Source organism: Rissa tridactyla, chromosome 1 (assembly GCF_028500815.1).
Source record: "Rissa tridactyla isolate bRisTri1 chromosome 1, bRisTri1.patW.cur.20221130, whole genome shotgun sequence".
NCBI classification, from domain to species: Eukaryota; Metazoa; Chordata; class Aves; order Charadriiformes; family Laridae; genus Rissa; species Rissa tridactyla.
Window position 1 is genome coordinate 61,075,792 of NC_071466.1, and position 15,783 is coordinate 61,091,574.

At 36.4% G+C, this 15,783-nt stretch overlaps 1 protein-coding gene across 1 annotated transcript in view; it reads left to right on the forward strand.

Annotated features, from left to right (window-relative positions):
• Nucleotides 1-12,934, forward strand: part of TM9SF2 (transmembrane 9 superfamily member 2) — a 28,068-nt gene extending 15,134 nt beyond the window's left edge. Inside the window, exons 8-17 of the mRNA XM_054203167.1 lie at nt 646-725; nt 824-932; nt 1,056-1,188; nt 1,439-1,558; nt 3,733-3,790; nt 4,446-4,605; nt 6,135-6,286; nt 7,296-7,407; nt 8,005-8,176; nt 12,258-12,934. Coding sequence (XP_054059142.1) covers nt 646-725; nt 824-932; nt 1,056-1,188; nt 1,439-1,558; nt 3,733-3,790; nt 4,446-4,605; nt 6,135-6,286; nt 7,296-7,407; nt 8,005-8,176; nt 12,258-12,325 — 1,164 coding nt within the window. The 3' untranslated portion in view covers nt 12,326-12,934. The remainder of the gene's footprint in view (nt 1-645; nt 726-823; nt 933-1,055; nt 1,189-1,438; nt 1,559-3,732; nt 3,791-4,445; nt 4,606-6,134; nt 6,287-7,295; nt 7,408-8,004; nt 8,177-12,257) is intronic.
• The last annotated feature ends 2,849 nt before the right edge of the window (nt 12,935-15,783 follow it).

Here is a 15,783-nt window from a genome sequence, read left to right on the forward strand (position 1 = left end):
TGTTTACTCTGCAAAATAAAACAAATGCTCTTTTTGAAGTGTTTCTGATCGATGAATGTTCAGTCTGAGTAAGTATAATCCATTGAAATGCCTGAAGGAATAATTTGTTTCCTTCTACTAACAATGTAAATTCTATAGTATTGTCTCCCCCTCTGTCTTGCAGTATAAGCTGAATGTAACTGGATTGGTAGTTGGTACTGAAATTAGGTTGTATGAAAGCAAAGGATAATTTGGACAGAGGGCTATCTAGAAAGTGGAATTTTATGCTGGAGGCTATGTAGCAGAGCTTAGTTCTCAATGTCTGTGGCATTGACTTATATATGCTAGAAAATGCATGTTCTTTTATTATGCTGCTAGTCATTCGAATTCCTGATGAATTAATGTAATTTTTGAAGGGAGGAAGCACAATTAAATTGATAGGCCTTTATGTCTTAAGAAGACATTCAGAAAATATTTTGGTTTGGATTCTATGGTCAAATCTTAGGTTTGTTTTGGGTAGCTACTATTAAACTAGTCCCTTTAAGGCATGCAATGTGAAATTTTCAATTTGTCATGAGACTTAAGATTGCTTTGCAGGAACATCAACTTGTAAATTTACAAGTTGGATACCGATTGTTTCTGAAACTGATGTGTTTACTCTTTCAGGAAGAAAAAAGTATAAGGTGGGCATCAAGATGGGATTATATTTTGGAATCCATGCCTCACACTCATATTCAGTGGTTTAGGTGAGAAGAAAACTTGTCTTCAAGTGTACTGTACTGAAGTGTTTACGTTGCAATTTGAATGATGAATTTTTTTTATTTGTTTTATTTTTTACATTCAGTATTATGAATTCCTTGGTGATTGTCCTCTTTCTGTCTGGAATGGTAGCTATGATTATGTTGAGGACACTGCATAAAGACATTGCAAGATACAATCAGATGGATTCCACTGTAAGTCTAAAATGTACCTCATAAAATTTACTTGGAATATAATTTTTTTAGCTAAACATATTTCTGTAACAGGCTATTTAAGTGGCAATACACTGTATTAAAACAGGTGTATTTCCTTTACAGGAAGATGCTCAGGAAGAATTTGGCTGGAAACTGGTTCATGGTGATATTTTCAGGCCCCCAAGAAAAGGAATGCTGTTGTCTGTTTTTCTAGGCTCTGGCACACAGATCTTAATAATGACTTTTGTTACCCTGTGTAAGTAATAAAGTGGGGAGGAGTCAGTTGAGTACGGATGATTTTCCACTGCTAATTGCATGCTACTAGTAAAAATAGCAGTTTAGGTTTTTACCGAGGAGTGTCTTAAAAAGTCTTAAGGTTAGAAACAGCTGAGCTGATACAGTAGACACACAACTTTTAGTATACACAGATTTTTAAGATAACTGATGTACTGGCTTTAAGTCAAACGTATGGTTACTTTCTAAAATTGTGCATCTCTGCTTCATAGTTTTTGCTTGCCTGGGATTTTTGTCACCTGCTAACCGGGGAGCTCTAATGACCTGTGCTGTAGTTTTGTGGGTACTGCTTGGAACTCCAGCTGGTTATGTTGCTGCCAGATTCTACAAATGTGAGTAAAAGTTATTTAAAATGACAAGGCTGAAGTTCATTAAAGTAAATTATCATCACGGAACTGATTTTTATTTTGTAACGCTTTTTGTAGTTTCCCTCAGGGCAAGTTGGAAAAATGCACTTACCTTAACAACAGAAAACACGTATAGAGCACTGATATGGTTACACTGGTTTTGATGTGATCGTGCCTGAATTGCTCTTGGTACTATGTATTTATGGAATTGGGACACAAATTCCATTTTACTAGTACTAAACTCATTGCATCAGACAGTTTTGTACTTCTGTTTCTTACAGCTGGGGGGGGGGGGCACGGTGTTAATGTGCATTTAGTTTTAGCCATCGATGTTGCTTGGTGACTTTTTTTCCCCCAAAAAAATCATGAACCTGTGTTCTTGCATGCCTGAGATTTGTCACCTCTTTTTAGTTAGTTCCTAGGCCTTCAGAAGAATGGCACTTATCAGACAGTGGCAGGGGTGCAGGGGGAAGAATTGTTAGGTGTTCTGTAGTGTAGAAATTAACCCAGTGGTGTTTGGACACCTGACTGTAGTTAGTTGATACTGTTTTCCTTCATTGATCCCAGCTAGCTATTGTTTCAAGGCCTGCCTACCAACCTCAAATGGTTTGCTGCTGTACCCTCTGGTTTATTTTAAGGTGAAACATGCTGTTCTGCATACAGCTTATTTTAATTACCTTACTCAAGCTAAAAGACTCCTTACGACTGAGTGAGATGGATCTTTTGGACTGTTTTAGTTCTGAACACGCAGGGATAGAGACGGAGTTTTCTGAACTTCAGCCTGGCAGTAGGCATTGGAGTTCATTCTTCTAAGCATTTTGTAATTTTCATGTGGGGAAAGAGGGTTTGTATTTTGTAAGGAGTTTTTCCACAATGGTAGTGATGTGGTAGTGAACTGTTCCTTTTCCTAATCTTCAAGCCACTTAGCCTTAAATGGAGGGAGATTTTAGGACAAAGATCATAATTGAGGACAGAATTCTTTATATCATGTTGTACGTTACGTGTTTTGAAGGATATTTTGGAGTGTATTGATGGTAAATCGAATCCTGTATCTTTGGTGGAGATGTAGCTAATAATAATTACATTTCATATTATACTTATTGGGAATCATTTAGTTGATACCTGAATATTGTGTTTAACTACTAAGACAGTGAGTGACAGATCCAGAGATGATATTGTTATAACACGAGGTGGTCCATACCCTGTATAGAGCATGTAAACATGAATGTTTCACTTTTTAGTATACAAATAAAGTAATGTGAGACATAAATGAAAATGCAACTGAAATGGATATCCAGTTTTAAAAGTTGCTTGTTGGTTTTGTGTGGTTTTTTTCAACATCGCATTTAAAAAGTGAAACCTGAGTTGAAATTAAACGGTTAATCTTAATAACCCGTGCCGTGTTCTTCAAAGATTTTATGAAGAAGTAGAAACTTAATTAAAATCACTCTAACCATAATCACTTCTGACTCTTGAAGTAGCATGTCATTATGGCAGTGCTCCGATGACATTGTCAGCTTCACTGAATTCCAGCAGGACATTTTCATTTAAAAGTATGCTGACTAGAATTTTTATCAGCATAGTGCAAATTCATAAAGATTTTCTTAATAAAGCTATCTTTGGTCTTTTGGTATCACAACTGCTTAATGCTGTTAAGACTCAAGAGAACATCACTACTTCCTGTAAGCGTGTCAGTCCTGACTTCCTTGTAAGATTCTTAGACAAGAATTATTTCAAGAAAACTGTTAAGCTTGCTTTTCACATTTTTATGTACTTTTTCCTACTGAAACCTGCAGTTAAGTGCTAGAAAGCTTAAATTTTTTAATCACTCCGGGTTTAAACTGTTTTTTAAAGACTTGAAAGCACTGCAAATCTGCTTCCTCCTTTTAGCAGATAAAGTGGTCAGAGACCCAGTTTATTTAGTTGGATACTTTTCTTGACCTTGGTCTGAGTCTTTTCTTTGCTTTGAAGCTCTATGATTAAGCAATGTGATGAGGAAATTCAGTTTTATTACTGAAGATTTAGTTTACTGTTTTAAACTGTCATGATAGCACATTATTTGAGTATTTGCAAGCTAAGTGTAACAGGTAAATGGGCTGGAAAATTAATAGTTGTGAGCTTAATGCATGTTTTGATGACTGTCAAATGTTTTAATACAGCATTTGGAGGTGAGAAATGGAAAACAAATGTCCTGCTGACATCATTCCTTTGTCCCGGGTAAGTTGAGGGTATTGCCATGATTAAAAGAATTAAATTGCTTCTCTAATGTGCATAGCTAACTTTTAAATTTCAGCTGTACAGGTAAATCTTGTTACATTCTCCCTTTATTCCAGAAGCTACAAGACTGTCACAGCACTTTGACAAAGATGAATATGTTAATAGCATATCATCCTTAGATTTTTTTTTTGTTTAGTAAGCATTTGTTTTATTCTCACCACATGAAAAGGTTGATTAAGAAAGAGCATTATGATAGTACTAAGTTTTAGACAGGCACACTTTTTCATCGCTTTCTTTTACTCTCTAGGGTGTTTCTCTGACCACACTGTAGTTGGTCTTACATAGTGTCACCTACCGTATAACCACTGTGATAAATTTTTCTACTTAATCACAGCAAGCAGTCTTACCCTGAAGTGTAGTTAAGACAAGCATACATTTGAAATTGCTTAGTTGGAACGTCAGCTCCTGCTGGAGTTCAGTCCCACTAGATTAACAAAGAATTGCTTGTTTGACCTCTTCATTTTGGTATTTTGTGTGTGTCATTTGGTTTTAACAGAGATTTACACTAAAATCTTAATACAGTGCTATTGTTTTGTTAACATTATTAAATATTAAGGATCATTTCTGTGCTTTAAGTGTGTTATATATTTTTCAGAATTGTATTTGCAGATTTTTTTATCATGAACCTCATTCTCTGGGGAGAAGGCTCTTCAGCAGCTATTCCGTTTGGTACTCTGGTTGCTATTTTGGCACTCTGGTTTTGCATATCTGTACCGCTGACGTTTATTGGTGCCTATTTTGGTTTTAAGAAAAACGTAAGTGTGTTTGAGAAATTGTTTTGTAAGTGTGTGTATACACATATATACACACATATTTATTTTTCACTGTATAGACTGTGACTGAGGTAGCACTGAAGCTAGTTGCATTGTCAGCTCTGGTTCTGTTCGGTTACTTTAGAGCTGCACTAGATATCCAGTCTTGATATTCTAAGACTTTGATATTCACTTGGTTGTTGGTGGTGATATTTCTGTGCAATGATTAGGATTATCATTGTATTTGAGTGACTATGCCAGAATAAGCAGTGACTTGAGCATTTTAATTTTAATTAGCATGTCTTTCATTACTAAAAATAGTTGATCCAGTCAAGCATAAAGGAAAGCAACTTACGCATTTCTGGTTTTCCCCCATGGTTTTTGTTCCTGTACGCCCTCTACACTGAGAATATTTTCAGTATTGAATTGCAAGAGTTCTTGTGAAGTCTCTTTGCATAAATATTCGGTAAATTCTTATCACTGCTTGGCAGACATTAATTGGCATTTACTCCAAAGCTGATCAGTTTTACTTATTTATATGAGGGCTCTTTGACACTGGTGACCAAACCTTCTTAAATTGGCTCTTCTCTTTTTGCTTAAAAAGTGGTTTACTGTGCCCCACAAACTTGAAGATCTGTAAGCTCATATATTTTTGTGGTTTTTTCTTGTATACAAAGCCAGGGTTCCAGTTCTCTGTAGCTTTCATGGAATACCTTCAGAGAATATTTAAGTATCTTAGAAGGCACTTCTCGAGTTGATTTTAGTTATCCCATTTTTCTTAATCAGAATTCAGTGGTGTGGTTTTTTTTTTTTTTTCTGATAGTCGTGTTGAAATTCCAGCAATGCCCCCTGCGTTGTACAGAGGCAGTTCCTTTAAGAAAGGAGGATTTGATAAACTATAAGGCAACGTGACAGGCGTCACGAATACATTAAAATCAAATCAGAAAGCAAGTACCTAGCAAATATCTATTGATGCTCTTGATGTGATCTTTATGAAGGGAAAAAGATGGCAAAGTATGCATTTATCTGCCTTAACTTTTTTTTTCTCACACCATGCAAATCTATGTATGCATCTTCAGTTAGGATTTAATTACCAGATTGAATCCTCTCAGTTTGTAAGTTTACCCTAATGTGATTCTTGGAGAAAATCCTGAAAAACAACATACAGGGATTTTAAGAAGGGGAAAGCAAGAGTCTGTACCACCGCTACCCGGCTTTCCCCCCACCCCACCTCCCCACCCCCAGCTGAAAAGTGAGAAATCAGCTCAGGCTGATCATAAATAGGTATCGTAAAAAGAGAAGTCCAAAATACCTGCTGCTATGTTTTCAATGAGAGCTGTCTTTTAGCTTGTTTGCCTAGCAAACTTTGCTAGGTAGGCTGGTAGTGAAAGCAGATGTAGTGGTAGCTGGGTATGCACATGCTCAAAACAAAAAGTAGACTTTTGCCACCACTCATGTTAAAAAGAAAACCAAAAGGTAGTGCTGTAGTTTGACATTGTATTTATTTAGCAATTTCTTATTTTCGTTTAAAGGCTATTGAACACCCTGTTCGCACAAATCAAATTCCTCGTCAGATTCCTGAGCAATCATTCTATACAAAGCCATTACCTGGCATTATCATGGGAGGGATTCTACCTTTTGGATGTATCTTTATACAGTTGTTTTTTATTCTCAATAGCATTTGGTAAGTTAACCGCGATCTATTTGAATTTTCTCTGTCATAAAAGGTGGTAATTTTGTTGTGAAAGGTTTTTCTTCGAGATCATTTGACTGATTTTTGGGTAATAAAAATTTAAATGTTAACATCTTTTTACCATTTTGAGATTTAGAAAACACATGGTGCCTGTTTTGCTTGTTGAGGTGTGTAGAGAAGCGGCTGTGATACACTTAGCAATTTAGAGCTGACCTACAATATTCAAATAGCTTGTTTTCTCATGCTACTCCTCTGACTTCATGTGGAAGTAGCTCTGAAGCTGATGTATGGCATATAACTTGAAAATAGTAAGTATATTAAAATTGACTTGAGGGGTTTTTTTTAGTTGTTGTTGCTAGAAAAGTATTACTAGTCTTGTGAGAAAAAAGAATCAAGAACAAATTTTGTGAAATCTTTATAAAAGCACCAGAGAGTAATTCTTTTCAAAAATAAAGTACCAAAGACTAGTCCAGTGTAAGTGAATTCTGATGAGAGCTCATAGCACACTGGCAAACTAATCTACTGTGAGGGATTTGTCTCCCTTCTGGCACAATTTAGTTATTGGATCTCGTTAAACTGTTTCTGAACCTTGAATAGGTGCCTCTACCCAACGTAGACAGTTACAGCATTTGACACTTGTTATTTTGCAGCTCTGCTCCTTTGATTGAAATGTGAGGTGAAATCCAAGTTCTGCTGAAGTCAGTGGAAGAGATCACGCTGACTTCACTGGAACTGTAATTTCACTCGTTATGTCTAGTCAGTTCTTTCCCTAAAATCCCAACCAGCAGCATGCTTTGGGCTTGCTTTCTCACAGTTTTCAGACTGAGCTGCCAACGCTCCTGTTCTTCAGTTAGAAAATAAATTAGTCAATTTATACAACTGACAATACTTCAATAGGAAGGGGAATACTTAAGGTGAAGGTGATACTACTGCATATGAAGAAGTAATATTAGCACAGTGTCCATCTTAATTTTTATCTTTTTTAAACTTCCTTTTATAGGTCTCACCAGATGTATTACATGTTTGGCTTCCTGTTTCTGGTATTCATTATTTTGGTTATTACATGTTCTGAGGCTACAATATTGCTCTGCTACTTCCATCTATGTGCAGAGGTAAGAAATATTCTTCAGTATTCATACTTGATATTGTTTTAAGAATGTTTCCAAAAATTTTAAGGCTTTTGTAATTGAAAATAAGTATTCTAGAATTCAACATAAACACCGCTACTAGATGAGATGTGCTTAAACCGTGTCTTTAAAAAGTGAAGCAGGCTACCTTTGGCGAAACTTGTAGTAAATATTGCTAAGTACTACTAAGTCAGATATCTCATCTTTAGATTCTAACTGCTTGTTTTCTGAAGGCACCAAACTAATCTGTTAACTTTTGTTGAATCAAAGTGCATTTTGGACATGCCCGAGCTTGAGGAAAAAGATCTCTGTGGCTGGCTTATAGTAGGTCCGGCTTATTTGGGTTTTTAGATTTTTTGCCTATTTGATATTGATCTTTAGGTTTCTTATCTCTAATTGTGAATGGTGTAGTTAAAGCACTATTTATTATATATAGCTGTTTTTCCTGTAGATAAATACTATAAAAAGTCACTTTTGGATAAAGTGGTAATAGAAAAAATATCTGTGTTCAGTAATAGGGTCAGTGCGTTAGAGGTGCATGGAATAATACTCATACGTATTTTTCTTTCTCACCACTTCTAGGACTATCACTGGCAGTGGCGTTCATTTCTCACTAGTGGCTTCACTGCAGTTTATTTCCTAATATATGCAATACATTATTTTTTTTCTAAACTGCAAATCACAGGAACAGCTAGCACTATTTTATATTTTGGTTATACCATGATAATGGTTTTGATCTTCTTCCTTTTCACAGGTAAGTATATTGAACCTTAATTTTAAATTTAAATGAGGCTACCTTTAGCTTTGCATAGTAGAATCCTTGGCAAAACTTACCTTGCTACAGGATTACAAATTTTTATGTCTTTGACTATTCCAGATAGTTGCATAATGTTTGCAAGTCTCTGTGATCACAAATTTTAGTGAAACAGATTAAGTGAGGATGAGGCAAAGCTAATGCTAATTAGAGGTGTGGCCTATAACATCAAGTATGACACCTTAAAACATGATAAATACTTCTCCAGATTTCATTCCTATGTTAGTCATGTGACAAACTCAATTTTTAAATTAGTTGTCTTTGGAGAAACGCACTTCAAATCACACACAATCAAGCATAAAGTTACAGTGTTAATGAAGGAAAAAATTGCAGCTTTAGAATAGGAAGAAGGAAGAGAGAGGAGTAAAAGTTGACAGAGAATACTTTTTTTTTTTTTCCTTCATTTGTTCTTTTCCAGAATTTCTTTACCTTCTTTCCCAATTGCACTGAAGTGGCATGGGAAGCAGGCAGAATTTCTTAACCACTTTTTGATGCAGTCTTGTCAGAACCTTGTCATCTTTATTGTGAGCTTTTGGAAAAGGTGCTTCCTTTCAAAGGTGCTGCATTTCAATTTCCTCTTGAATAAGTGAGATGAGGTCAAAAAAATCTTCCTTTTGTCATCTTCAGTATTAAGAAGGAATCTTCAGTCAGAAACACATATCCCTTGTTTAGAGTGGAAGAATGCTGGTGAAAATGCAAGGTCTCCTTTCAAACCCTCGTGCAAGAGGGAAGCAATTGCCAGCTCCTCAAAAATCTTAAAAATACTAAATTCTGTTCCAGCAGAATGTAATCTGTCTTTGTGGACTTTACCCCACAGAGTAATGTTTTTGAAACTATTTTGAACTGATGAATGCTTTAAATAATTTCAAGGTCCATGTTTATGATGAAGTTTAATGATTCCAAAGGCTTTGATACGTATTTACGTATACAGCTGTAGAAGCTGTATTTTGAGGCCTCCTGGAACACAAGTGGCTTGTCATTGGAGCTTTTAATACAGATCTCCCTATAAGTAGAATTTTCGTTTCCACTTGACATAGGAAAACAAAAAAGATCCAGTGGGAAAAGGAATGACATTTGAAAATGGTGTTAATTTTAAGTGTAACCAAATATTAGTTTCAAAGATGTTACCACTGCAGCTTAGGAGATACTGAAGCTGTTTCTGCACCACGACTGAATGCAGATGATGATGAACAGGAGCAGGAGCCTGCAAGGAGTTTCTTGGGTCATTGCCTGTTAGAAGGAGGGAATGGCACTTAAGTACATTATATAATCTCTTTGAAAAGTGATCAAGCTGTGTTCCAAAAGTGGTTAGTTTTATCTTTCATCCTTTTTAAGTCAGTCTAACGTGTTTTGTCATTGCTTGAGGATATCTTGTAACTTGCATATCATCTCTACATCTGTTCATATTTTGTGTACTGGTCAGCAAGTCATTCTGAATGTGTAGATCAGAGATTCTGCCTCCCTTTCTCCCTCTGTCTCATTTCTCATCCTGCCTTTCTCTTAACCTCTGATCTGGGTTTACTAATAGTCTCATTGAACTGAAGAATTTAGGAGTGCATGGTTGTTCAACTAGAAATGAATGTGTACTGCTGTTTGCAGATCAATTTTAACTGTGGTGCAAAAAGTAGCATGAAAAAAATAACTAAGCCTTACATAAGTGTAAGGTCAATTAATTTAGTTTCACTAGCTTTTCCAACAGATATTCAGCATGCCTGCCTTTAACAGTAAACAGTTTGGGCCCAAACCAGAATTGACTTTACCCTGTCTCCTTTGTTCAGTCTGTTTACTTTGGATTGTCCACAGTAATTCTGGAGCGTGCAGGTTCAAGATAAAGGGGATTTACGCTAAATTTTCTATGCTGAGTCTTAGCTTAGCGAAGACTTACATCTTTTGCCCTTATTCTTTCAAGTCAGTCATGTCACATGACATCATCTAGAGGCATTAGGACGTGTCCAGGGCATCTGCCTTTTCCTTTGCTCACACGTTCACTTTCAACTGACCAGTTGGCTGTGCGGCGCCTGCCAGCAAGCCTGGGGAGTCCTTTTCAGGGTGGGTTCACAAGCGTGCAAAGAAGAGGCATTTTACTCTCAGACCCCTTCAGGTGCTTTCTGTGTTAGTCATTTCTATGTAATTGGGACAGTGGAGATGTGAGTTATGCTGTGCAACTTGAACTAAGCTTTCAGAGTTTGCATGCTTTAGTTTTTTTTAAATTCTCAGTTTCTATATTGAAATCAGGGAAGAATACATGTGAAGTTAACCAAATGGTTAGAACTTTAAAACATCGTATGCTTAATGATTTTTTTTTTTATTTATTTCCCACAAGATTAAGTGCAAATTACCCTTTAATTTGAGGGAGTAGTCCTATTTCTTAAGATTTAAGAGTAATTTTGTCCGTTTAGGTTGATACGCATTCAAAGACAGATATGATCAGTTCTCTGAGATTTACTGAAGTGATTCGAGATAAGGTTTTACAGAAAAAGTTAGAGGCGGGGTAAAGGACAGGCAGTTCTCCAGCTTCTAAACTGAAAAAGCATAGTAGCAATTTAACAAAGACTGCTCTTAAAGGCAACTGACTTCCTGTGTCAGGATGATAAAAAAGCTAAAAAGAGAAAATCATAATTGTTGTATCAAAACTATTCTGCTGCTGCTTACTCATCTGTTAAAAATCGTCAGTATCAGGAAGGGTTTTGACGGTGCCCTGCTGCTATGTCAGTGTAACACATGCTTCAGGCACTTGCATCCATACTGCATTCCAGGTCATTGATCAGACTCAGCAGGCAAAGTACCGGGAGCTACATGACAAATCTTTGATTCACAGCTGGGACCACAGCTACGTATCATAGTAAATGAGTCAGTTAAACATCAGTAGCTTAGCAAGCGTGAAGGGGGAAAAAAAAATACTGTAGTACCATTCATGGTTCCTTCCAAGCTTGTGTAGTGAATGAGTTAGCACACAACTTCTGTTGTGCCTCTTATCAGATCTAAAATAAAGGTGATTTTTTTTTTTTCCTTTAAAGAGCTTACTTGGCTCTTGCATAAGTTAAGGCTATGATTTCAGAAGAGGTACTCAGGCAAAAATCAGATAATTTTCAGGGCTCTTTTTCTGTCCTAGTTTTTGTGGGAAATGAAGGTTCCTGTAACAGGTGTTCTGAGCTGCAGTTAAATCCATTCTGACTGAGGCTGCATTTTGAAGTAATCCAGTTAGATTAACAAAGCCCAACTATATTAACTCCTTTGCATTCGAAGAAATATTTTTGTTAAAAACTTCTGTTGGAGTTTCACGAACAAGGGATGCAGCTATTTTTCTTCAGCTAAAAGGATTATAAGTTATCAGGGAGAAACAGTCTTTGTCCTTAAATTTCAGTTCAAGTTTGCTTTTATCTTTTGACTGCTTACATGTTTCAGAAGTGTTTGTTTTTAAAGGTATGTAACATCTTTTCCATAAGAGTACAAGTTGCATAGTAACTACACTGTGGTTTGAAATTTGTATTAACTTGCTTTACACAGAAATAAAGGTAGTGCTCTAAAGACCTTAAAGTGTAACTAAGACATGCAAACTCCTTTTGATGCTGTCATTCTAATTGGTTTATTAAATATAATAACAATATTCTGACCAGCTGAGCAGATCAGGTAAAGTGTGTGTGACTAGTCACTGAAGCAGGGTGAAATGGAGTGATACGAAGGAACTGGACTGTGGAATAATGAAACAACAAAGTACAAATATGTAGGAAGAGAAATAACATAGAAATGTCTTAAAACTAGCGTCTTCCGTGTGATCAGCTCTGTGATTGTGAAAATAATGAGATACTTTAGATAGTATTTGATGCCTGAAAAAAACAGGTACTGTCTGTAACTTTCCATTACCTGATCTGATGGATGTACTGAAGACTAAAGGTAGGACATACATATATGCAATCCGCTGATTTATGAGCTAAAGGTAGAAATTGATGTCTCCTGGGTCAGTTTTCCTAATGTGTAATTTCTTTTTTCATTTTCTTTTTTTCTTTTTTTTTTTTTTTAGGGACAATTGGATTCTTTGCATGCTTTTGGTTTGTAACCAAAATATACAGCGTGGTGAAAGTTGACTGAAGAAACCAATGTAAAGAATTAACACAGAAGAGGTTTAATCTTCATTAATGTTACTTAAAGACCTGGTCTAGTTGATGAACTTGAGCTTTGTCAGAAGTATTGGCTTCCTGTTCTTTGAGAATGATACTGAATATGCAGCTGCCCCAAACACTTTTTCCACTAACACGTTTGTATTGTGACTTAACAGCCTGTTTTCATTCAGATCTTAATAAAGATCAGAGTTACAATATTTATGCATTTGTAAATACAACTATACTTTAAAAGAAATGTTAAATTCTAATGGCAGAATAGAAGTGGCTGTATTGCTCAACTTAATGATACTTCTGATAAAAGTACAGCTGTAAATAGGTTTTTCTAGCTTGGTAGGTGGGATGAATTATTTTTCTTTGAGGGAAATGAGAACTTTTTATTATGCTGACTTTGAAGGATGACTCTTGAGAAGTGTTGCTTTTAGTTTGGATGTGATTTTTATTTTTTACTGGTGTTACATCCACAAATATTCTGATTTCTGTGACTTCATTAGTTTCGGTGTTCTTGGCCTTTTAAACTATGTGCCTCTGAGTCCTTGAATTTATAAATTCATAATCTAATAAATATTGTAAAAATGTCTTCAGTGGCTCATTACATACTATAAGTTCATAAAAATTTGTAAATACAATTATATTGAAGATGGATGCTTAAAGTTTGCATAGAGTATTTTATGGCATTTTCTATGGTTTAGTGTCTATTGACACACCCTTAGATCTGCAAGAATTGTTATTTGTGCTACATGGCTATAACACGGAAATGTGATTGTGGCGCATGAGAATTAAATTATACACACATTTAGCAAAACCACTCTGCAGCATTAATCCAGTCCTTAACCCAGATACGTTTTCAGAGATGGCGATGGAATTGTCAGTATGTTGAGAAGATCTTACAATGCATGAGTCGGCGTTCTCTGCTGATCTTGCTCTTAAAAGATCTCGATGATGCATATTCTATATGGCAACTATTGCTGATTGTACTTAATGTAGGTTAAAAAAATGAAAGAAAATTACTATTTTTGCCTTATATTAAGAGACTAATGTCGATTTTTGGATGACTAGCATTAAACCTATATTTGCTTTTTTTGAAAATGGAGTATTTTGTTCATATCTTGTTCGGTAATTTTACACTCGTAACAAAATTTGGCTTTTGGCATGTTTTCGCAAGCCTGATAAATTTTGTTTAAAATTAAACTTCATGTACCAATTGCCATTCATAAGGTTGGGGTATTTTTATTCTTACCGGTTTACTTTTCTAAAGGACCTTAACCTAATGATGCTCGAATATTGAACCCAAGAAAAATATCTTTAGTTACGGTAAGTTGTCATTATTAAGCTCCTAAAAGTTGGAATGTTAAAAGGTTTCAGGTGACATTTCCTCAGTTGCTCTGCTCCACAACCCCGCCCAGATGAACCACAGGTCTCTGGTGCTCTGCCTGTCCCCAGCCACAGCTCAGTTCCGATGTTGCAGACAGGTTTGTTCTCGCGCCCCTCCCCACGTGTAGTCACTAGGAAATGCTGATTTCAGATAAATCTTCCATGTTTGACGTTCAAAACAGGAAAAGGGTGAGTGTGGTAAGCATTTGTTCTTCACTAATGCAGTGAATTGCAGTGTGGCTCTTGATTTAAGTTTTAAAAAGTATAAAATTGAATATTCTTAATATCCCTGGGTTTGTGATCACCTACTGTATGTATAGTCACTGCGCAAAATCATCAGTAGTTATTACGCAAATGGGAATGCTTAGTTTGAGAAACACAAATCAGTTGTCTGTTACTGAAATATGAATATAATAGCTGCTCAAGAATTTCAGTGTAGTGATATGAAAACAGCTCTTTTTTTTGTGATGTATTTACAACTGCTGTTTAAAAATCAGATTAATAGAAGTGAGATGTAGCCACCGTGGTATGTATATGGGTTTGAAAGTGATGGGTATATTTCTCTTTTTTTTTTTTTTTTTTCCTACAGGTTAGTTGAGAAGCCATGGCAGCTTCTCAAGTATCTTATTTTTACCTTTAAAGGTAGTTTGTGCAGTGTGTCATTATCTCGTGGAATGTAAGCCTACTGCATACACAAGTTTTCAAGCAGCCTTGCCTTGTAATAATTGCAGCTGTTTTGGAATTTGAAATAGTTTGGTTTCAGTGTGCAGTACTTGAGACAATCCGGAAAGTTTAATACATCACAGATTTGACAGAAGAGCTATTCTAAAGTTGTCCCTTCCCTTGAAACCCATTATTACGTCAGATAATTTTAAAAGTTTAAGTTGCATTTAAGCTTCTGGTGTGTGTTAGGGCATCCAGATGTTCTACTGTGTACTGTATCTGTTCTTCTGATTTCTTGTGAGGCCTGGGGTTTTGTCTAAGCTGACAAAAATACTGGCCCCTTCCAAAATCCTTCTATACTATGAGACATTTCCTTAAAATGCATTAATCGCACAGATACCTGAGAAAATGTAAATTAATAGGAAGGTTAAGAGGTAGGAATAAATTGCTGAGCTGCATGAAGACAAAGCAAATTTAGACAAAATATAATACTTCAGACCAGTGTCAGCTTTTTGGTGGCTGCTAAATAATTTAAAAACTGGTTCTTCAGAGTCTGAAAAAAGTGACCATCGTTGCCAAATTTAGTCTGAAAGTAATCCTCAGTCCAAGTCGGGTTTTGAAAACATGATATGGGAGTTAATGGTTTGATTTGTTTTTCTCTAAGAAAGAAAAAATAAAAAATCAGCTTTACAGCAAGTAAGTATCTCCTGGCAAGCTGCCTGGTCCATCTTTAGCCTGGTAGCTTCACTTCTTAAATTCTGAAATGCTTAGCTGTGTTTGAACAGCCCTAAGAGTTCTTAGATTATTTTTTTTTGCCGTCCTACAGATCACGTGTGCCCTCAGCTGCTTTGCTGGAGTCTTGCAACCGTATCACAAATATTAGTTGGCTGTGAGGTAGCCATGGACAATGTCTTCATAGGCTTTGTGCCATTTTCAGGTAAAAGGCAGTGAGGGATGTCTGTGGAAGGCTGAGGTCATTAGTGCAGTCTCCTGCTTGCCCCTTACCTTTCTCCCTTTTTGCAGTTTTGCCCTAGGATTGCTTGAGAACAGGTTTCCTTACGTTTTTCCTCTGTCTTTCCCATGAGAGCAAAGAGCAGTGATTACCTTACCTGGCAATCCTTTTGTATTTGAAAACTCAGCTACCCGGAATGTGTGTGTGCTTACAGGTGTGATGCAGATGTTGCACCAAGCAGAAAGGTGTAGGCAGCCTTGTGGAACCTGTAAGTGTATCTCCATGTTTCTGTAATGCCACCGACTGTCCCTTTGGGGTTTGGGACAGTCAGAGTGACGGTATCGCACAGAGGTCCATCAGTATTTGTGGATGGAGGAGAAAGCCTGGCCCGTGCGGGGCGGGGAGAAGAGGTAGGCGAGATGTCTGGTTATTGGATACTG